This window comes from Rhinopithecus roxellana, chromosome 1 (assembly GCF_007565055.1).
Source record: "Rhinopithecus roxellana isolate Shanxi Qingling chromosome 1, ASM756505v1, whole genome shotgun sequence".
Lineage (NCBI taxonomy): Eukaryota > Metazoa > Chordata > Mammalia > Primates > Cercopithecidae > Rhinopithecus > Rhinopithecus roxellana.
In genome coordinates this window covers 128,042,247-128,066,748 of record NC_044549.1, presented here as the reverse complement: position 1 = coordinate 128,066,748, position 24,502 = coordinate 128,042,247, and the positions used below count along the sequence as shown (strand labels likewise).

Below are 24,502 nucleotides of genomic sequence, written 5' to 3'. Positions count from 1 at the left end.
GCAGGAAAGCATACCTATGCTGGGAACACAAGGCCTTTGCTCCCAGCTATTCGTTCCCGCATAAGGACTAATTGAGCCAGCGGCAACTGGGCTGGAGCAGGTCGGGGGACTAGAGACCTCAGAGCCCCGTTCTCTTTCTGTTTCTTAAATTTTTCTTTTATTTTCCAAATTGCACACTTCCATAAAAATTTTCCTAGGAAGCACCAAAGCTTTCAACCGCCCAGAAACACCCCCATCTGGGAGAAAAGGTGGCTCGCGCTGCACGCCAAAGATGGGCTCTATCTCAGTCGGATTGCAAGTGCACAGGGCTACCCGCGGGACGGAGACAAGGAGTGGGGAGGAAACGCAGCGCGCCTCCCAGGTAACAGACTCCGAGCTCCGGTTCGGAAACGCTCTGAGGCAGAAGCAAAGGCTTCTAAGGACTCCGCTTCCCAGCCTTGGGTCCCTGCTACTACCTTGCCCCTAGACTCGGTGAGCCCAGGCTGATGGACCGTGCAGTCCAGTTTGAGCCAGCCCAGCAGCCCACAATCCGGCGGGCAGGGAAGAAGGCCTCCTACTGCCGGGAAGAGGCCAGCGCGCTTCAAGTTCCCCGCAAATTCCGCCCTTCCCGCCTGGCACGGTTCCCTTGCACCGCTGTGCTCCGCTCCCGGGCGCCAGCCCGCCAAGAGTGCTTGCCCCGGGGGCGCGTTCGCTGGTCAGGAACGTGCCGGCAGCCCCCGGGAACCCCCGAGGATGCGGAGGTGGGCCCAAGAGCTGAGGCTTCGATGCCGGGGTGGGAGCTAGGCAGGCCGCGCGCCGCCGTAGTCCTGTCGCAGCGCAAGCCCTGGTCCCTCCGGACTGGAAAGGCCGGAGCAGTCCCCCGCGCCCGACCCCGCACGACTGGCTCGGGTCTGCACCTAGATGGCTGTGGGCCCCACAGGGATGTCCCGGCGGGCCCATTCGGCCGCTACCTCAGGGTCGCCAGTCCCCGCGCGCGGCCGCCTCCCGCCGGGAAGTGTGGCGGGCCCGGAAGGCCGAAGGTGCCCCGTGCTTCCCGCGCCACTACGCACCTAGCTGCCCGCGGGTCCCACATGGCTGCGGCCGGAGGGTCCGCACCAGGACCGCCGCCGCCTCGGGAAGCGCTTCCCTGTGGGCAGGGCGCGGCGGGCAGTGCGGAAGCCCGAAAGCTACCGGAGCCCGGGGCAGGGGCGGCGCGATGCAGAGGCGGCGCTCGGGGGCCCCCGGCTCGCTGGGGCTCCGCTACCCAGCCGCGATCAGAGGGGGCGGGGGGCGCAGGAACCCCGGCGCCCGGGCTGTGTGCAGCCGCAGACCTATTCCAAGTTTCCACGTAGTTGCGAGAGCCCAAAAACTGTCGCGTGCACGTCGCTACTGAGTGGGAGGGGGTGTTTGTCATCGCGTTCAAAAGGGGCGTTTCGATGTCTCCCATCATGCAAGCGAGTGCTCCAGTGCTATGGCTCTCGGCCGCCTTTGAAAAACAAGTGCTTCGAGCCCTTTACCAGGAGGGACTAGGCACACAACCACCTCCGACACTCCTCGGGCATGCGAGAATTCGGCTTTCCTTACTGGGGCCCACCGCTGTTGTCCGGGAGGTAAAGAAAGTGATCAGTCAACGGCCTCAGTGTGGCTTTTCTCTTTCCCTCGTTCCTCCCTCCAACAAAGGAGGTACGGAGAAGAAGCCTCCTAGCTCCCACGGAGGAGGAGCTCAGGAGTCAGGCGAACATCAAGTACTTACTGTGTGCTCGCCCCTCCACTCTGGGGAGGCTGGGGGTACGGGAGTGAAGGGGGCAGCCAGACCGCAGGCTGCTCCAAGCTCACCGTCATGTCCGTGGCGAGTAAGTGCGCACAGGCCTGAACAGGCAGGCAACCAAATGAGGATCTTGCCTCGTCCTTCCACCTCCTGGAAGGGCAGTGATGATCGACAGAGTTGTGGGTCGGAGAGGACCACCTCAGGCTGCCACCTCCCCAGTGGTTCTCGGGCTGGGGAGCTGCACGTCCATCCGCCCACCGCTCCTGTTTGGTCTTCACAGCTTCTCTGGGCCTGGGAGTACTTTCCTACATACCAGAGAATCCACCCAGTCAGAGAGCTAAGCCCGCCGCCCTCCCCTGGGGCAAGGTTCGGCCTACACTGCATCCCCGTGGTTCGCCCATCCTTCTGGGGGACCATCATACCAGGCTGCCTCGTGGCGGGGAGGACACCACCAGAGCTTTAGCGAGAGGAACCACACATTTCAGTGAAGCAGAGAGGCTTTGGTGACACGTGGACACACCTAAGGCGCACAGTGTACTTCTCTGCACTGGTCATTCTGAGTTGTGAACTAGTCAATCTAGCTAGTGGTCTCCTTGCTTCTAGAATCTCACAGAGGTTTCTTCTGTGCATTGATCTTCCCCAAACATCACGATGAATCACTTGCAGTTCAAAAGCCATCAGTGGCACTCCATTGTCTCCTAGAGATCAGGTTAAGTGGCCGGGCATTTGAGATTCTTCTTCACAATCTTACCCCACATTTCCAATCTTGGCTTCCTCATGCAAACTCTATACTGCAGTGGTTCCCAGTCTTAGTTACACAATAGAATCACCTGGGGAGCTTAAAAACAGAAACAAGGCCACGCAGGTGGCTCACATCTATAAACCCAGCACTTTGGAAGCCCGAGGCAGGCGGAACACCTGAGGTCGGGAGTTTGAGACCAGCCTGACCAACATGGAGAAACCCCATATCTACTAAAAATACAGGAAAAAAAAAAAAAACCACGAGTGTTTGGCTTTTACTCCCAAATTGTCTAATTTAATTGGTATGGGTATGTCATGGGCATCAGGATTTTTTTTTTTTTTTTTTTTTTGAGACAGAGTTTCACTCTGTTGTTCAGGTGATTCTCCTGCCTCAACCTCCTGAGTAGCTGGGATTACAGGTGCCCACCACCTTGCCTGGCTGAATTTTTTATATTTTTAGTAGAGATGGGGTTTCACCATGTTAGACAGGCTGGTCTCAAACTCCTGACCTCAAGTTATTCACCCACCTAGGCCTCCCCAAGTGGCTGGGATTATAGGCATGAGCCACCACAGCCAGCCACATCAGGATTTTTAAAAGACTATAACATGCGGCAAAGTTTGGGAATCACTGCTAGTTGGGCTACTTGCTATTTCCCAGACATCATTGGCCCTTTCACTTTTAGGATACTTTCCATATCCTTCCTCCAATACTTTGCCCAACATCCGTCAATTCTATATTTAGGAAAGCTCATGCCACCTCTTCTAGCATACCTCTTTCTATTTGTGATTTTTGGGTTTATTCAGTTTGGGTTTTGGTTAGGTTTGGTTTTGGTTTGGGGTTTTTTGGTTAGGGGGTGTTTTTTGGTTTTGGAGATATTTTTGGTTTTGGTTTTGGATTTTTGTTTTGTTTTGTTTTTCTTTTTGTTTTGGCAGGTTATTTTGTTTTGTTGTTGTTGTTGCTGTTTTTGCCAACTACAAGGCATCTACTTCCAGAAAGTCTAGCCAGTTTCTTACATCAAAGAGAGCAAACCAAGGGATTAGTGAAGGAGAGGAGGATTTAAAAAAACTGAAAAGGTCCTTTTACACTTTGACCAGTCTTTCACTAGTTTTCATAAGCATCTCAGAATTTTGTTGTCATACATCTTCTTTTGATATCTTCACCATAGTCCTCAAAAGTCACATCAGTATGTTATCTTTCTTTTTAAAACTGTTTCTTCTCTGTCTTCTATTTTTATATTTTTATCAGTTATACATTCACAGTGAAAAGAGCAGGCCTCACCCAGGCACAGTGGCTCACACCTGTAATCCCAGCACTTTGGGAGTCCCAGGTAGGCAGATTACCTGAGACAAGAGTTCAAGACCAGCCTGACCAACATGGTGAAACCCCATCTCCACTAAACATACAAAAATTAGCTGGGCGTGGTGGTGCATGCCTGTAATCCCAGGTACTCTGGAGGCTGAGGCAGGAGAATCGCTTGAACCCAGGAGGTGGAGGTTGCAGTGAGCCAAGATTGTGCCACTGCACGTCAGCCTGGGTAACAGAGCAAGACTCCATCTCAATAAAAAATAATAAAAATAAAATAAAAGAGCAGGCTGCTTTTCCCCTTCCACCTGACTTCTTCCCTAGAAACAACCACTTTTACAACTTTTACCTGATTATTTTGATGCCTATGCTTATATCTCTAAATAATGTTGGTATTGCTACTTCTTGTTGTTGGGGCTTTTTCCCCCTCAGTTTTATGCATGATCAGGTAAAATTTTTGAGACTGTGCTTGGCTTGTCTGAAAACCTTTATCCTTAATATAGTTTGGCTGGGTATAAAATTATCAGCTAGAAATCATTTTCTACAGGGCATGGTGGCTCACACCTGTAATCCCAGCACTTTGGGAAGCCAAGACAGGAGGATCACCTAAGGTCAGGAGTTTGAGACCAGCTTGGCCAACATGGCAAAACCCTGTCTCTACCAAAAATGCAAAAATTAGCCAGGCGTGGTGGTGGAAACTTGTAATCTCAGCTACTCGGGAGGCTGAGGCAGGAGAATCGCTTGAACCCAGGAGGTGGAGATTGCAGTGAGCCAAGATCATGCCACTGCACTCCAGCCTCAGCGACAGAGGGAGACTGCATCTCAAAAAAAAAAAAAAAAAATAGAATTTTTTTTTAGAATTTTCCTTTAGAATTCTGAAGTTATTACTTCAGTGACTTCTGGCTTCCATTACTGCTGTTGGGAATTCTGAAAACATTCAATCACCAATTTTATTTATTTATTTATTTATTTATTTATTTATTTATTTAGAGACAGAGTCTCACACTGTCGTCCAGGCTGGAGTGCAATGGCGCAATCTCGGTTCACTACAACCTCCGCCTCCTGGGTTCAAGCATCAGTCACCAATCTTTTTATAGGACTTCTTCTTTTTTTAATCTCTGGAAGCATGAAGAATCTTCTTTTCCTCTCCAGTGTTTTGAAATTACACAATGATCTGCTTTGATGTGGGCCCATTCATTGATTCCACTGGATACTGAGTGGGTTCTTTCAGTCTCAACACTCAAGCTCTTCAGTCTGGGAAAATATCTTGAATTATTTTATTGATGATTTTTTTTCCCATTTTCTTTCTCTCTCTTTTTTTTAAATCCTATTATTCCTATAATATAGGATTATTTAAACCTATATTGAACTTCCAGGACTGATCTCTGTGATATAGTTGCTTGATTTTCAAATCACTTCTCTCCTATTTTCCATCTTTTTTGGCCTTTTTTGCTCTAGTTTCTGGGAGAGTTTCTCAACTTTATCTTCCACTTCTTCTTAATGAGTTTTTTGTTTTTGATATCATATTTTAACTTTTCTAAGAGCTCTTTTTTATTCTATAAGCATTCCTTTGTTGGAGTACTCCATTGTCTTTTCGTGATTACATATTTTTTATTATCTCCTTGCAGATGTTAATAGGGTTTTTTTTTTTTTTTTTCCTTTTGCATAGGCTCCATTCTCCACGATCCTTTTTCTGTTTCTGTTTTCTGTTTTGTTCCCCTTGTTATGGATTTTCCTCAGATGCTTAGCTACTCATTACTAACACTGGGGAACAAGATATCCATCAACAAAGAACTGATAATAAACTATGGTACATCCACATTGTGGGAAAATATGGAACTGTACTAAGAAATGAGAAGTATCTCTATATAAGACTGTGGGCTGAAGGCCAGGAAATATTGCTAAGTAAGAAAAATCTAGACGAGAACAGTGTTTATAGTGTGCTACCTTTGAAGTAAGTAGAAGTGGGTATTTTTATGTGTTTGCTTTGATTTCTGAAAGAAACAATGGAAAGAAAACTAAAAACTGAGATATGTAGTTATAAGAAGGTAAGGGATAGAGGAGACCAGGAGGGAAGCTAGGCTTCTTTAAATATGCCTTGTTTTATAGTTTTAGCTTCATAATCATATATGTATTTAACATAATTGAGAAGTTGTATTTAAGTTTTTAAAAGAAGTTCCTAAAATTGAAAACAAACTGAGACAAACTAAACTTAACTGTATATCAAGTAGATAGCATAACTACACAAAAATTATTTCTAGTGACATTAAGACACAATATTTTGACTACAGGGATGTATTCTAAGGGAAAAAGACAAACAATAAAAATATTGAATTTCATAGTCATATTTTTACTAAGTAATACTGGCACACTATTTTAAAAACATTTATTTAAAAATATTGCTTAGTATTTTTATTACTTAGTAATAAGTGTAAATTAGAATAAGCAAATAATTAATTATGACAATGTGTCATTCAAAACCAAGATTTTCAATATAAGAGAAAAATACAAATATAAAATGAAAGAAGTTGAGGGAAAAAATCTGTAATCTGAAAACTGAATTAGAAATACCAGTATGGACTCATGATTTATTTCCTAACTCTATTCATTCTGTCCATCTTTGATATGATGTGATATTACTGGGCTCATTAACAATGTGCACCTCTGGCACCCAGGAAGTGATCTCTAAACAACATTCTTCTCTACAAGAAACCAAGACTCAGGCCGGGCGCGGTGGCTCAAGCCTGTAATCCCAGCACTTTGGGAGGCCGAGACGGGCGGATCACGAGGTCAGGAGATCGAGACCATCCTGGCTAACACGGTGAAACCCCGTCTCTACTAAAAATACAAAAAACTAGCCGGGCGAGGTGGCGGCGCCTGTAGTCCCAGCTACTCGGGAGGCTGGGGCAGGAGAATGGCATGAACCCGGGAGGCGGAGCTTGCAGTGAGCTGAGATCTGGCCATTGCACTCCAGCCTGGGTGACAGAGCGAGACTCCGTCTCAAAAAAAAAAAAAAAAAAAAGAAACCAAGACTCTAAAGAAAATTACTGATTCTAAGTCTGGGGCAGAAATGTACAAGCTGAGCCTGGGACATTTTGTTGTTCCAGAAAGCAAAGAAGCTACCAAAGAGTAATGGGATTGTGTCCAGGGATCCTGCAAGCAACTTAAATGGGCTTCCACTGTTCAAACATGAGAAAGTAAGCATTAAAAAGAAAAATCAGGCCTGGCATGGTGGTTTGACTAATCCCATGCCTGTAATCCCAGCACTTTGGGAGGCCAAGGTGGGGAGGGATCACCTGAGGTCAGTGATTTGAGACCAGCCTGGCCAACATGGTGAAACCCCATTTCTACTAAAAATAGAAAAAATTAGTTAGGCGTGTGGCATGAGCCTGAAATCCCAGCTACTTGGGAGGCTGAGGCAGGAGAATCTCTTGAACCTGGGAGAGGGAGGTTGCAGTGAGCCGAGATCACGCCATTGCACTCCAACTTGGGCAACAAGAGTGAAACACTTTCTCAAAAATCAATAAAGAATAAAAATAAAAAGATTATCCTGAGCAGGGGTCTATGGATGTCATCAGATTGCTAAGAGGTTCATAATACATAAAAAGTTAAGAATCCCTACTCTCGATCTACCAATTCTAATTTTTGTATTTTTAGTAGAGATGAGGTTTCTCCATGTTGGCCAGGCTGATCTCGAACTTCTGGCCTCAAGTCATCTGTCTGCCTCGGCCTCCCAAAAAGGTGGGATTACAGGCATGAGTCATTGTGCCCGGCCTATTTCCCACTTTTCTAATAGCTTTCCAGCTTCCAGGCTTTTGTTGCTGTTGCCTTCTCTCCTGTTCTTCCTCTCCGTATGCCTTTTAACAATTTAGTGGGGTTTCAGGAGGGAGAAAAAAACAAATACTTGTTTTCAATTCACCAAAGTCCTACAATATTTTTTTAAATGGTTGAAAGTCCTGTCTTTTGGAGAATGTGCTCAATAATGCTTTTTCTCCCCATTCCACATCCCCACTCCCATGCCTCCCTAGGCTTTTGCTCTCTGGCGCTCAGGGCCTTAGATTGCAGAGACAGATCAAGGGGTGATTTGTCTGGGCAACTGCCTATGCTACTCACCTCTAACAAGCCCCAAAACATTACTGGAAAGCTAACAAGATGAAGTAGTTTTATCTACCAAAACTCTGGAGAGAGTTTTATATGGGATTGGAAAGAGCATTTGGAAATACCAATTGGTTTGGAGGCTGGAGGCAGGAGTGATGGAGAACCAATCCAAAGGAGAAGTTCACTAACAATAGAAGGTGACTCAACTGCTTTTCAACGGGAATCGGTCGTATTAGATGCAGGGTTCTGCTTGTGATAAGCAGTGTAAGGAGTCAGGTCTGAAATAAAATTCCCAGGACCACAGAGGAAAGGCTAATATTCCAGCAAAGTCTTTGTCCATTGCCTTTGCCCAGACACTGCTCAGTCTCTCCTCTGTAGACAGACTGAACACAAATTTTAAAGTATTAATTTCAAAGCATAAGAAAAGGATAAGAAAATCACCCAACCAGGGTGTCCACAGGTCTCTACCTTCTGAGTCTGTGGCTTATCCGTTACTATAATATCTTGAGGGCATTGTCTTGCCCCACCTATCTTTCTGCTTCTCACATGTGGTGGTTGGTTGAAGGAAAGTTAAGCTCTTCTCATTTGAAAGTATCCAATGACCAATTTTAATAACACTGAATAACTGAAGGATGTCAGATAATCTTAGGGATGTAAGCAGGCCAGAATCATCACTGTCAAAAACATCAGCAGGCTGGGCATGGTGGCTCACACCTGTAATCCCAGCACTTTGGAAGGCCGAGCTGGGTGGATCACTTGAGGTTAGAAGTTCAAGACCAGCCTGGCCAACGTGGTGAAACCCCATCTCCAGTAAAAATACAAAAATTAACAGCCGGGTGCTGTGGGTGACTCATGCCTGTAATACCAGCACTTTGGAAGGCCGAGGTGGGCAGATCACCTGAGGTCGGGAGTTTAAGACCACCCTGACCACATGGAGAAATCCCGTCTCTACTAAAAATACAAAATTAACTGGGCGTGGTGGCACATGCCTGTAATCCCAGGTACTCAGGAGGCTGAGGCAGGAGAATCACTTGAACCCAAGAGGCAGAGGTTGCAGTGAGCCAAGATCCCACCATTGCACTCCAGCCTGGGCAATGAGAGCGCATCTCAAAACATAAAAAATTTAAAAAATTAAAAAAAAAATTAGCTGGGCGTGATGGCAGGTGCCTGTAATCGCAGCTACTTGGGAGGCTGAGGCAGGAGAATCACTTGAACCCAGGAGGCAGAGGTTGCAGTGAGCTGAGGTCATGCCAGCCTGGGTAATAGAGCATGACTCTGTCTAAAAAAAAAAAAAAAAAAAAAAAAAAAAAAAAAAAAAAAAAAACAAACAAAAAACAAACAAAAAACAAAATCAACAGAAACAAATGACTATTGAGTTATGCCATGGTAGCCACTATACCAAGGGAAGACCACAGACCAAACTCTATGTACCCAGATAGCTAACCAAGTAAAAAAGACAACTACTTACATGATCAGGAGCATGCGGTACAGAAATAAATATCAGTTGATTTTTTTTAAAGAGAAGAACTTAAATAATGCAAGTACAAGAGGAAGGACAATTTATCTTCACTCAACATTTCTGAAGCACTATTCTTTAAATTCCTTATGATAATGTAAGTTGTTCTTAAAACAGTCTTCTAAGAAGGGTATTAATACCTGCATTTTACAGAAAGGAAAACTAAAGAAAGTAAAAGTTAAGCAATCTGCTATATAACCAGTTGGTCAAAAGGCTAACGCTAGAAAATAGAGACAAGTTCAGAATAGGCTTGGCTGTGTGTCTCCTGGACCCTGAGCTTAGTCCATCCTGGATTCTGATGCTCAAAGATGATGTCACTGGAGACCACTGGGAGCATTATCTATTACATATGCTTAGAGGCAGACAGGTTTATACAGCAACAACAACAACAACAAAACAAACAAACAAACAAAAACACTGAAGCAGAAGTTGTTTTCCATTTCAACTTCAGTGGAACTGATTCTTACCTTGTATAAGGGTAAGAATCTGAGGATGCCAATGAGGTATGTCACATATGACACTAATCTATCGTGATAACATAGGAGGGGCAGCATGGACTATTTACAGTCCAACCTTGAGATACACACACATATATATATGCCCTCACACAGACACCTTCGCCCACACAGAGAATTGCACATTCTTGAAAATGTATACATACACAAAGAGTAAACCAATGAACATGCTCACTCAAGTCCGTGCAGCTGCAACACACACACACACACACACACACACACACACACTACTCTGTCTTGATTTCCCCATTTTGAATGAGCACAGCCATTCATCTATGAACCCATCAATGCTCTATCTGACCCCTGTCCTTAGCAGAAGCTACTTCTCTCAGTCTCTGAGCCAGCCCTGAGAGGGCAGATATATAATCAGTAGCCTTCACACTCACAGTCCTAACTACCTACTACACCCACATGGATGGGCTAATTCTGGTACCTCCCATACCCTTAGAACAGTGGTTCTCAACCAAGGGTGATTTTTCCCCCAGGGAATATTTGGCAAAGTCTATAAACATTTTCAATTGTCATCATTCTGCAGGAAGGGGAAAGGGTTCTTCTGGCATCTGTTAGATGGTGGCCAGGGATGCTGCTAAACAGTCTAGAACGGACAGGTCAGTACTCCACAACGAGTTATTCAGCTGAAAATGTCAGTAAGGCCAAGGTTTGGAAACCTTGTCTTAGGAGGAGCAATGGGCAACTGTCCTGCCCTTAGCCACTGCTAATAAACCACTTAAGCTGCTTCCTCCGAGATAACTGGCCATGGATACCAGGGACACAGCTACTTGGACCTGAGTGGGCAGGCACCTATCCCTAGGGCAGCCAATATGCAGATTATCCATTTTCCCCTGAGGCAAACTGGTGAGAAAGCTATGCCAATAGAGACCAGAGCAATTTTCTGGACCAGACCATCTCTCAGCAATTTGAACTGCAGGTTAGGGGCAACTGGTAGTGGCAGCAAAAGATGAAAAACAATGAAAGAGCAACTACAGGGGCCACAGAACCAGATTCAGCTGAAGCCATCAGGTCAAGAAAAAAATACAGAGTGAAGGCAGTAGCTTGGGAAGGCAGCAGGAGTGATTGAAGTTGATGAGGAGGGACTGGGGCACTGTGCTATTAGATGATCTATTAGCACAAGTCAATGAGCCATCCTGGGCAACATGGTGAAACCCTGTCTCTACCAAAAAGACAAAAAATTAGCCAGGTGTGGTGGCATGCACCTGTGCTCCCAGCTACTCAGGAGGCTGAGGTGGGAGGATCGCTTGAGCCTGGCAGGTGGAGGTTGTAGTGAACCAAGATCATGCCACTGCACTCCAGCTTGGGTGACAGAGTAAGACCTCGTTTTAAAAAAAAAAATAGTCAAGGAGAACCAAGCTGTCCTGGGGGAGCATCCACCTTGTTCCCAAGCTGTAGGAGGCCTGGTTGCAAGGTGGTTTCTGCAAACTTGTGAGTCCTACTTCCCTTGTCGGTGCCTGTGACTTGATGATAGATTCTCTTGTGGGCTGAATTGTTTCCCCCAGTAAGGATATGTTGAAGTCTTCACTCCCTGTACCTCAGAATATGGCCTTATTTGCAAGTAGGGTTGTTGCAGGTATAATTAGTTAAAATGAAGTCATTCTGAAGTAGGAGGAGCCCCTAATGTAATATAACTTGTATCCTTATAAGAAAATGGCCATGTGCAGACACAGAGAAACAGAGAGAATGCCACGTGAAGATGGAGGCAGAGATTAGAGTGATGCATCTGCAAGCCAACCATTGCCAGCTGTCACCAAAAACCAGGAGAGAGGTGTGGAATAGATTCTCCCTCAGAGCCCTCAGAAACAACAAATCCTGCCAACACCTTAATTTTGGACTTCTAGCCTCCAGAACTGTGAGAGAATAAGTATCTGTTGTTTGAAGCCACCCATTTGTGGTACTCTGTTACAGTAGGCCTAGCAAACTAACACAGACCCCATTACCCATAGTAACCCAAGTGCATCCCTGTTCCTGATAATATTTCAGCCCTTGCCCTCGAGTTTATAAGGCTCTAGGACGCTGGCTGTCTTCTGACCATGCCCCTCCATAAGGGATGAGGAGTCTACCAGCCCAAGGGGATGTGTCCATCTAGAGTCCACACCTAGCTTCTAGAACACGTTTGCAGTACCTAGACCCCAAAATTCCCTGCCAAAACAGCTCTGAGACTTATTTAAGAGTCTGGTCAGGCCTGGTTTTTGTGTCTGTCTTTCTGAGAGTGAGCCACGTACCAGTGCACATACCCCCAGTTTCAACAGTTGACCAAGGGCCAGCTATTTGCCAGCAACTAGGGAAGCTGTGGACAGAACTTGGACTTATGGCCTGGGGTGGCCACACACATATGTATCTTATTCTGTAGGACAGAGGTAAGGCTATGAAGAGAAAGGGAGCAGGCTGTGGGCTCTGGATCTCCATTTGAACTCTTGCCCCAGCTCCCAGGACAATCAGGAGTAGACCTATCACTCTTACCCCCACAGGTCAGGATTAATGTCCAACGAATGGGTCCTGGGCATCTTTATGCATCATTCTGTTCCTCCTGTAGGCCCCAGCCACAGGAAGGGACTGCTGCCTCTTTCTCTTTCGGTGCTCTGACCCATCCCCCTCTAGGTGGCGCTCTACACAACCAACCTCAGCAGCTGGGTCAACTCCTGCTCCCCGCTTCCTTCTTCCCCTTCATTATCACCTCCACAAAGGGGTTCTGCACCAGATTTCTTAAGAATCTTGGCCTACTCCTGTAACTGGGGCCCCCAGATGTCTGAAAACAGAGGTCACATTCAGCTGTCTACAGAGGTCAGGCAAATATCCCAACTAAATGTGTCTGGCCAGGTAGGTGTAAGTGCCCAGGAGAGGTAAGGTCTACAGCAATCTGGGACAGCCAGGTTCCTTCTAAAGTGGCTCCAGCTAACTGTTGCCATGGAGATGGTGGGCTTGATGTCAAAAAAAACTTTTGATTTTCTGATAGAGACTGGAAAACTTGATTTAATTATGTGAAAGTTCCTGTTCAACTAATTCAAAATTTCGGCACAGTGTCTACCACATAAAACTCAGCCACAGACAGGCCAGAGAGGTTGGCAAGTTTATTACCACAAATAAAACCAATACCTCTATTAGATCTAGTTGACAAGCTGAGGAAGCCTGAAGCTATCCTACGCCTTGTTTGCCCTGACCTTACTGAACTCCAGTTTGAAGAACTAGTGGTATTTTCATGAATTGTTATTTTTGTGGCCTGATGTGACATTCCCACTTCCTTCTATCTGGCAAATTCCAAAAGCTTGTGATAAGTCCTTTATGACTCGTCTTTATCATTACCTCCCATGTGTAAACCTGGACTGTCCCAGATAGCCAGCCCAGCCTCTCCATTTTCACCACTCCCTGCTCAATACTCCTTATTCATGCCCTATTAAAGCCCTTATCACATCATTTTATAACTGTCATCTGTCACTAGACGGTGAGCACCTCAAAGTCTTGGATTTTATCTTGTTCATTCTATGTTCCTAGCTCCCTGGCACTTTGCTGACACAATGCTTGTGGAATGAATGAATAAACAGCACACATCAGTAATTAAACCAATGTCAGGAAGCTACTGGATATAATTACAAATTAGTATTCATGACAATAAGCTTATCATCATAAGAGCTTAGGACTGGAGGAAAATAATTTTCAGCAGGAAGGCTAAGGAATTTGCATTTGACCTGGGAAACTAATTCTTATAGGGAAGGGGAGGAAAAAGGAAGAATAGTCTGGAAATGAAACTAAAGGCCCAAAGGTCAGATAGTCTGCAGTGGTCTCTGATGGTGAGAATGAAGACAACAAATGAAATAAAATGAAATAAAATAATTATAATAAAGTTTTCTTAAAAGGGGAACTATGAGGAGAGAGTTGTGTAGGGACAACTGAGGTGGTATGATGATAAGAATAAGAAGGTGCTTCCAGGACTCTGCTGACAGCCATCTTGAACCACTGCCACACTTGTAAAGGTGTTTGTTTCCTATGGTGACATCATTGTTGCTTCTTTTCCCTAGCTTCAGTCCTGCAGGGACTTGTTACACCAGGAGCTGCTGCTTCCATTTAGGTATGCCGCCACCGTGCGGTGGGAGTGTGCAGCTAGCTACATGACTTACTGGCAGGCTCACATTTTACCTTAATACAAGTGGATGGAAATTGTACTCAAGCTCAGCACGTTTACAGATCCAACTTTAATGACCTCTAAATATCATATAGAGATTTATCTTTACATTAGCTGAGGTCAAGCAAAGAAGACCATACGCAACTCGGTTCATAATCAATCAGGCCCTCCCTCCTTCATGTGTATTCCTTCTGTGTTCCTCCTCTTTAGGGACAGAGATTTATTCATCTTTGCTTTCTCCATAGGGCCTTACATACTGCAGGTGCTTTTTAAAAAAATCTCTTCTTAGTGGACTTATATAAAGATGATATAGCAAGGTTTTTTTAAGTTCCAAAAACATTTTATCACTTTTTCAGAAAAGTGAGAGTAAAAACTTGTCACCCATAATTCCATCACCCTAAAACAGTGACTATTGATGATTAGCAAACAATTCAAAAGAACTATCCTTGGCCAGGCGCAATGGCTCACACCTGTAATCCCAACATTTTTGGAGACCGAGGCGGGCGGATCACTTGAGGTCAGGAGTTCGAGACCAGCTTGGCCAACATGGCCAAACCCCGTCTCTACTAAAAATACAAAAATAGCCAGGAGTGGTGGTGCATGCCTATAACCCCAGCTACTCAGAAGGCTGTGATCCCCACTACTCAGACGGCAGGAGAATGACTTGAACCCAGGCAGTGGAGGTTGCAGTGAGCCAAGATCGTGCCACTGCACTCCAGCCTGGGTGACACAGCGAGACTCTGTTTTTGTTGTTGTTGTTTTTTTTTTTTTTTCAAAAAAACAAAACAAAAGATCTAGCTTTGTTTTTACTCTCCATGGACCATTAGCCATAAGGAATTGCTGGACACTATATGATATGGAAAGAGATTTATTTCGGGTTAAGTGAAGGAAATTTAAAGCAGATTAAAATGCTTTTGGTTTTAAGTAAGAGAGAACCTGACTCAAATTAGCTTAAATGGAGATGTACTGGCTGATGTAATGAAAAATGTGGGATTCAGACACAGTGTTTCCAGAGCTTCACTCAGGAAGATTCGGTCTTCATGGTGGCAATATGCTAGTTAGAAAAGATGTATGTGCCAGAGTAAAGCCCTCCTCTTCATGACATTTGACTCCCTCCCCATCTCCTTGCCAATTAAACCCATTCAACTAGCTTAATGTGTGCAGAGCCAGCTCATTCAGCCTCCCTGTCTCTTCATTGTTAGATATGATTAGTCAACCAAGAGACTCCACACATTTGAGGAAAAACTATTCATGAAAGACAAAGATAAATAAACATAAAAAATATGGCCTGAGAAGTAATAGAGATGGTCTTGAAAATAGAAAAAAATTACAAAAATTAGCCAGGCGTGGTGGCGGGCACCTGTAATCCCAGCAACTCTGGAGGCTGAGGCAGGAGAATCACTTGAAACCAGAAGGTGGAGGTTGCACTGAGCCGAGATCCTACCACTGCACTCCAGCCTGGGTGAAAGAGCGAAACTTTGTCTCAAAAACAAAACAAAACAAAAAACCCCATACTTTCAAAACACAGAACCACTGGGCACAGTGGCTCACACCTATAATCCAAGTATTTTGGGAGGTCTAAGCAGGTGAATCACTTGAGGTCAGGAGTTCAACACCAGCCTGGGCAACATGGCGAAACCCTATCTCTACAAAAACTATAAAAATTCACTGGGCATAGTGGCGTGTGCCTGTAGTTCCAGCTACTCAGAAGTCTGAGGTGAGAGGATAGCTTAAGCCCAGGAAGTTGAGGCTGCAGTGGGCTGAGATTGTGCCACTGTACTCTAGCCTGGGCAACAGAGCAAGACCCTGTCTCAAAACAAAAATGAACAAACAAAAACAACAACAACAACAATAAAATGCAGTACCATTTACAACCACTTCAAGGAAAATAAGGTACTTGGATATTCATTTTATATGATTTGAATGTTTGTGTCCCTCCAAAATTCATACTGAAAATTCCCAACGCAGTATTAGTAAGAGGCAGGGCCTTTATGAGGTGATTGGGTCATGACTAATCCCATCCATGAGGGATTAGCCTTATAAAACGGTTTGAGTGAGTCTGTTAGTCCTCTTTGCCCTTCTACATTTCCACCATGTGAGGATGTAGCAAAGAGGTGCCGTTGATGAAGCAGAGAGCAAGTCATCACCAGACACCAAATCTGCTGGTGCCTTGATCTTGGACTTCCCAACCTCCAGAACTGTGATAAATAAATTTCTATTTATTTTTATTTTTATATATGTATGTATGTATTGAGACATAGTCTTACTTTGTCACCCAGGCTGGAGTTCAGTGGTACAATCTTGGCTGACTGCAACCTCTGCCTCCCTGGCTCAGGTGATTCTCCTGCCTCAGCCTCTCGAGTAGCTGAGATTACAGGCATGCACCACCATGCCCAGCTAATTTTGTTTTTTTTTGTTTTTTTTTTTTTTTTTGAGACGGAGTCTTGCTCTGTCACCCGGGCTGGAGTGCAGTGGCCAGATCTCAGCTCACTGCAAGCTCCGCCTTCTGGGTTTACGCCATTCTCCTGCCTCAGCCTCCCGAGTAGCTGGGACCACAGACGCCCGTCACCTCGCCCGGCTAGCTTTTTGTATTTTTTTTTAGTAGAGACGGGGTTTCACCGTGTTAGCCAGGATGGTCTCGATCTCCTGACCTCGTGATCCGCCCGTCTCGGCCTCCCAAAGTGCTGGGATTACAGGCTTGAGCTAATTTTGTATTTTTAGTAGAGACGGGGTTTCACCGTGTTAGCCAGGATGGTCTCGATCTCCTGACCTCGTGATCCGCCCGTCTCGGCCTCCCAAAGTGCTGGGATTACAGGCTTGAGCTAATTTTGTATTTTTAGTAGAGACAGGGTTTCACCATGTTGGCCAGGCTGGTCTCGAACTCCTGACCTCAGATGATCCACCCGCCTCAGCCTCCCAAAGTGTTGGGATTACAGGCATGAGCCACTGCACCCAGCCTTAAATTTCTATTATTTACAAATTACCCAGTCTAAGGTATTTCATTATAGCAGCCTTAATAGACCAATATAATGTTTTATTTTTATTTTATTTTTTATTTTTATTTTTTGGAGACAGAGTCTTGTTCTATCCCCCAGGCTGAAGTACAGTGGCATGATCTCGGCTCACTGCAGCCTCTGCCTCCCTGGTTCAAGTGATTCTCATGCCTCAGCCTCTTGGGTAGCTGGGACTACAAGCACACACCACCACACCCAGCTAATTTATATATATATATATATATATATATATATATATAGATTGATTTTTTTTTTTTTTGAGACTGAATTTCACTCTTGTTGCCCAGGCTGGAGTGCAATGGCATGATCTTGGCTCACTGCAACCTCTGCCTCTTGGGTTCAAACCATTCTCCTGCCTCAGCCTCCCAAGGAGCTGGGATTACAGGCATGTGCCACCATGCCCTGCTAATTTCGTATTTTTAGTAGAGACAGGGTTTCTCTATGTTGGTCAGGCTGGTCTTGAACTCCTGACCTCAGGTGATCCACCTGCCTCGGTCTCCCAAAGTGCTGGGATTACAGGCGTGAGTCACTGCGCCTGGCCCTAATTTTTATATTTTTAGTTGAGACAGGATTTTGCCATGTTGGCCAGGCTGGTCACGAACTCCTGACCTCAGGTGATCCACCTGCCTTGGCCTCCCAAAGTGCTGGGATTATAGGTGTGAGTCACTGCTCCTTGCCTAAGATAATATTTTTAAAAATAATTTATTGGCTGGGTGACGTGGCTCATGCCTGTAATCCCAGCACTTTGGGAGGCCGAGGTGGGCAGGTCATGAGGTCAGGAGATTGAGACCATCCTGGCCAACTTGATGAAACCCTGTCTCTACTAAAAATACATACAAAATTAGCTGGACATGGTGGCATGTGCCTATAATCCCAGCTACTCGGGGGGCTGAGGCAGGAGAATCACTTGCACCTGGTAGTCAGAGGTTGCAGTGAGCCAAGATCACACCACAGCACTCCAGCCTGGCGACAGAGCAAGATTCCATCTCAAAATAAATAAATAAATAAATAAATAAATAAATAAATAAATTTATTTATTGAGGTGAAATTCACATAACTTAAAATTAACCATTGTATTTATTTCATTTTATTTATTTATTTATGTATTTATTGTTTTGAGACAGGGGTCTTAGTCTGTCTCCCAGGCTGGCGTGTGGTGGCGCAGTCCTGGTTCACTGTAGCCTCTGCCTCCCAAGTTCAAGTGATTCTCATGCCTCAGCCTCTAGAGTAGCTGGGATCACAGGTTCACATCACCATGCCTTGCTGGCTTTTGTAATTTTAGTAGAGATGGGGTTTCACCATGTTGACTGGGCTGGTCTCGAACTTCTGACCTCAGGTGATCCACCCACCTCAGCCTCCCAAAGTGCTGGGATTACAGGTGTGAGCCACTGTGCTAGCCTAACCATTTCATTTGATTTTTATTATTCTTTTAAGATGGAGGCTTACTCTGTTGCCCAGGCTGGAGTGCATTGGCGTGATCTCAGCTCACTGCAACATCCACCTCCTGGGTTCAAGTGATTCTCCTGCCTCAGCCTCCTAAGTAACTGAGACTACAGGGAGTCCAATATTTGTATTTTTAGTAGAGACAGGGTTTCACTATGTTGGCCGGCTGGTCTTGAACTCCTGACCTCAGGTGATCCACCCCCATCAGCCTCCCAAAGTACTGGGATTACAGGCATGAGCCAACACACCTGGTCCAGCCCAACCATTTTATTTTATATTATTTATTTATTTATTTATTTTTGAGACAAAGTCTTGCTCTGTCACCCAGGCTGGAGTGCAGTGGCATGATGTCAGCTCACTGCAACCTCTGCCTCCTGTGTTCAAGCAATTCCCCTGCCTCAGCCTCCCAAGTAGCTGGGATTATAGGCGTGCACCACCTCGCCCAGCTAAGTTTTTGTATTTTTAGTAGAGATGGTGTTTCGCCATATTGGCCAGGCTGGTTCCAAACTCCTGACCTCAAGTGATCTGCCCGCCTTGGCCTCCCAAAATGCTGGGATTACAGGCATGAGCCACCGCACCCAGCCCTAACTATTTTAAAATGAACAATTCAGTGGCATTCAATACATTCACCATGTTAGGCAACCACTACCTCTACCTAGCTCTAAAGCATTTCCATCACTCTATGATAAAACCCCTTACCCATTAAGCTGTTCCTTCCATTCCCTCTCCCCTTCGCCATTGACAACCATCAATCTGCATTCTATCTCCATGATTTTTTTTTTTTTTTTTTTTTGAGATAGGATCTCACTCTGTCACCCAGGCTGGAGTGCAGTGGCGCTATCTCAACTCACTGCAACCTGTTTCCCAGGTCAACCAATTCTCCTGCCTCAGCCTCCCAAGTAGCTGAGACTACAGATGCCTGCCATCATGCCTGGCTATTTTTTGTATTTTTAGTAGACACCAGGCTTCGCCATTTTGGCCAGGCTGGTCTCTAACTCCTGACCCCGGGCGATCAGCCCACCGTGGCCTGCCAAAGTGCTGGGATTACAGGCGTGAGCCACCAAGCCCGGCCCTGTCTCTATGAATTTATCGATTCTAGATATTTCAAGTATACAGAGTCGTATAATATGTGACCTTTTTTGTCTGGATTCTTTCATAATGTAGCATAATGCTCTGGAGTTTCAGCCATGTTGTAGCATGCATCAGTACTTCATTTCTTTTTATATCTGAATAATATTCCACAGTATTTATATACCAAAATTTGTTTATCTATTAATCTGTTGAGGGACATTTAGGCTGTTTCCACCTTTTGGCTATTGTGAATGGTGCTACTATAAACACATGTATACGCATGCCTGTTTATGTTTTCAGTTCTTTGGGGTATACACCTAGAAGTGGAATTGTAGAATCATATGGTAATTTTGTTTAACTTTTTGGAAAAATATCAAACTGTACCCAAAGTGGTTGCACCATTTTGCATTTCCACCAGCAAAATGTGAGAGTTCTAATTTCTCCATATCCTTGCCAATACTTATTTTTCTTTTTAAAACATAGCTATCCTAATACATGGGAAGTGACATTCATTGTGGTTTTTATTTGCATTTCCCTAATGATTAGTGATGTTGAGCATCTTTTCATGTATTTATTAGTCATTTGGGTATCTTTGGAGAAATGGCTATTCAAGCCCTTTGTCCATTTTTAATTGGGTTGTTTGGTTTTGCTGTTGAGTTGTAGGAGTTCATTATGTATTCTGGATATTAATCACTTACCTGATACATGATTTGCAAAGATTTTCTCCCATTCTGTGGGTTGCCTTTTCATTCTCTTCATGGTGTCCTTTGGTACACAAAAGTTTTTCATTTTATGAAGTCCAATTCACCTATTTTTTTTTTACTAAAAAGTAGAAACAACTGAAATGTTCGCCAACTCATGAACAGATAAACAAAATGTGGTATATAATGGGATATATTCAGCCATAAAACGAATGAAGTACAAACACATACAACATGGATGAACCTTGGAAACTTTATGCTAAGTGAATACAGTCAGATACGAAAAGGGAAATATTGTATAATTCTATGCATGTGAGGTACACAGAATAGTCATTTTCATAAGAACAGGAAATGGAATAGTGGTCACCAGGGGCTGAACAAAGGAGAAGATTGGCAGTTATTATTTAATGGATATAGAGTGTTTTTTTTGAATGATTAATAAGTTATGGAACTAGATAGTGATAATCATGAATGTACTTAATACCACTGAATTATACACTTTAAAATTGTTAAAATGGGGCCGGGTAGAGTGGCTCATGCCTGTAATCTAATCCTAGCACTTTGGGAGGACAAGGAGGGAGGATGGCATGAGCCCTGGAGTTCGAAGTTACAGTGAACTCTGATTTTAACCACCCAATGGGTTCACCTTGCCCGCTGCCTAGACAGAGCCGATTTATCAAGACAGGATAACTGCAATGGAGAAAGAGTAATTCACGCAGAGCTGGCTGTGTGGGAAACGGAGTTTTATTATTACTCAAATCAGTCTCCCCAAGCATTCGGGGATCAGGGTTTTTAAAGATAATTTGGCAGGTAGGAGCTTGGGAAGTGGGGAGTGCTGACTGGTCAGATTAGAGATGGAATCATAGGGGGTTGAAGTGAGTTTTTCTTGCTGTCTTCTGTTCCTGGGTGGGATGGCAGAACTGGTTGAGCCAGATTCCTGGTCTGAGTGGTGTCCGCTGATCCACTGAGTGCAGGGTCTGCAAAATCTCTCAAGCACTGATCATAGGTTTTACAATAATGATGTTATCCCCAGGAGCAATTTGGAGAGGTTCAGACTCTAGGTGCCAGAGGTGGCATGATCCCTAAACTGTAATTTCTAATCTTGTAGCTAATTTATTAGTTCTGCAAAGGCAGACTGGTCCCCAGGCAAGAAGGGGGTCTTTTCAGGAAAGGGCTGTTATTAATTTTGTTTCAGAGTCAAACCATGAACTGAATTCCTTCCCAAGGTTAGTTTGGCCTACTCGCAGGAATGAACAAAGACAGCTTAAAGGTTAGAAGCAAGATGGAGTTATTTAGGTCTGATTTCTTTCATTGTCATAATTTCCTCAGTTATAATTTTGTAAAGGCGGTTTCATGATCATACAACTGCACTCCAGCCCGGGCAACAAAGCAAGACCTTGTCTCTAAAAAACATAAATAAAATGGTTAAAATGGAAATTTTTATATTACGTGTATTTTGCCACGATAAAAAAAAAAAATGAAAGAGGCCGGGCACAGTGGCTCACACTTGTAATCCCAGCACTTTGGGAGGCTGAGGCGGGCGGATCACGAGGTCAGGAGATCGAGACATCCTGGCTAACACGGTGAAACCCCGTCTCCACTAAAAATACAAAAAATTAGCTGGGCGTGGTGGCGGGTGCCTGTAGTCCCAGCTACTCGGGAGGCTGAGGCAGGAGAATGGCGTGAACCTGGGAGGCGGCGCTTGCAGTGTGCCAAGATCACGCCACTGCATTCCAACCTGGGCGACAGAGCGAGACTCCGTCTAAATAAATAAATAAATAAATAAGAAAGCAAGCTGGTCTGGCTCTATTAATATGAGGCAAAACAGAATTTAGGACCAAAAAATTAGAGGACCACTTAATTGTGATAAAAGCTTCAAGTCATCAGGAATAATTAACATTGGTACAAAATATGTATGTACCAAATATTATTGCCTTGACATTTATAAAGCAAAAGCTGTCAGAATCACGAAGAAAAACTCACAATGCTTAAGGGAGATTTGAACAAAATTATCTCAGTAACTGATAAAACAAGAAGTCAAAAATTTTCTTTCAGCCAGGCGTGGTGGCTCACGCCTGTAATCCTAGCACTTTGGGAGGCTGAGGCGGGCGGATCACGAGGTCAGGAGTTTGAGACCAGCCTGGCCAACACAGTGAAATCCCGTCTCTACTAAAAAATACAAAATTTAGCTGGTCGTGGTGGTGGGCACCTGTAATCCCAGGTACTGAGGAGGCTGAGACAAGAGAATCGCTTGAGCCCGGGAGGCAGAGGTTGCCAGGAGCCTAGATCATGCCATTGCGCTCCAGTCTGGGCAACAGTGCGAGATTCTGTCTCAAAAAAAAAAAAAAAAAAAAAAAAAATTTCTTTCACATCAGGTTGAGAAAACATATAGAAAGATCTTCCTAGAAGCATTATTCATGACAGCCTCAAACTGGAACCGACCTATTAATAAATATCTATCATTAATAGAAGAGATATACACATTGTATTAGATTAATCCAATGTAATACTGAACAGCAATGGAAATGAATGAACTGTAGCTACATCCAACTACATGGATGAATTTCAAAACATAATGCTAAGTAAATAAAGCCAGACTCAAAATAATATATTCTGTATTATTCCATTTATGTGAAGCTTAAAAATAAGCAAACTAAATTATGTGTAGAGAAGTATATTTATTTGATAACATTATTTTTATAAAGCAAGAAAGTTATTTCCATAAAATTCAGATTTTTTTTTTTTTTTTTTTTTGAGACACAGTCTCATTCTGTCACCATGCTGGAGTGCAGTGGCATGATCTCGGCTCACTGCAATCTCTGCCTCCGGGTTTGAGTGATTCCCCTGCTTCAGTCTCCCTAGTAGCTGGGATTATGGGTGTGCACCACCATGCCCAGCTAATTTTTTGTATTTTAGTCGAGATGGGTTTCACCATGTTGGCCAGGATGGTCTTGATCTCCTGACCTCGTGATCCACCCACCTCGGCCTCCCAAAGTGCTAGGATTACAGGCATGAGCCACCACGCCCAGCCTCTTTTTTTTTTTTTTGAGACAGAGTCTGGTAATTGTGGATATTTCTAAGAGGAAAGAGGAACATTGGAATTGGAAAGAGACCAGTGAGCCAAGGGTGGAAAATGTTGATGTAGACGTCTAAGATTTTGACGAAATGTTATTTTATGGCCTGGATGGTGGTTATATGGATATTTTCTCTATAACAATTCATTAAGATACACATTTGTGTTTTTTGTATATATGTGTTCTATTTCACAACCTTAAATGTTTCTTAAGGAATTAATGGAGCACACCTTCAGAGTTGGGTGGGAAAATAATTCTGAACCTAGAAATTCAAACTTAGACAAGCTAGCTATCAAGACTGAGGACAAACTAAAGCCATTCTTACACCTGTAAGGATTCAGGGTTTATCTACTATTTATGCTTTCTGAAGGAGATAATTGAATACGTTGGTCAGGAAATCAAGTGTGAAGAGTATGTAGAAAACAGAAAATGATAGTACTAACCCTGTTAATCTAATAAAAAGAAACCCTAGGATGACTGCTTGGAGTGGGGTTTGAAAGAAATCTATTCAAATTAAAACAGGAGGTCCATATGCCCCAAAAAGATATTCTTGAGAATTCTAGAATAGACCCTGAAAAATTTTAGAATAAGGAACTAATAGATATCAGTGCTTTCATGAAGAAGGTTTTTGCTTCTCCTAATGAGGGAAAAATTATTATAAAATTCTAGGACAGGAAAGTTATGATCCAAACTTGAAGTAAACTAATGTGGTATGAATTTGGGCAACCGTGGTCCTTTAAGAAAAGAGAATCCATCATACAATTTTCTTTTTCTTTTTCTTCTTTTTTTTTTTGAGACGGTCTCATTCTGTCGCCCAGGCTGGAGTGCAGTGGTGATCTCAGCTCACTGCAACCTCTGCCTCCTGGGATCAAGTGATTCTCATGCCTCAGCCTCCCAAGCAGCTGGAATTACAGGTGCCTGTCATGACACCCGGCTAATTTTTGAATTTTTTAGTAGAGACAGAGTTTCACCATGTTGGGCAGGCTGGTCTTGAACTCCTGACCTCAAGTGATCCGTCCACCTCAGCCTCCCAAAGTGCTGGGATTACAGGCGTGAGCCACCATGCCTGGCCCATCATACAATTTTCTAGGAATATTGTCCTTTGAGAGGTCTAGGGTCATGATATAATTATAGAGGAAAACATAAT

General features: G+C 44.2%; 1 protein-coding gene and 1 pseudogene across 1 annotated transcript in view; one reads left to right on the top strand and one right to left on the bottom strand.

Annotated features, from left to right (window-relative positions):
- Positions 1-1,311, bottom strand: part of TRANK1 (tetratricopeptide repeat and ankyrin repeat containing 1) — a 118,630-nt gene extending 117,319 nt beyond the window's left edge. Inside the window, exon 1 of the mRNA XM_030930868.1 lies at positions 1,050-1,311. Coding sequence (XP_030786728.1) covers positions 1,050-1,072 — 23 coding nt within the window. The 5' untranslated portion in view covers positions 1,073-1,311. The remainder of the gene's footprint in view (positions 1-1,049) is intronic.
- A 104-nt stretch (positions 1,312-1,415) lies between these two features.
- Positions 1,416-24,502, top strand: part of LOC104672774 — a 31,339-nt pseudogene continuing 8,252 nt past the window's right edge.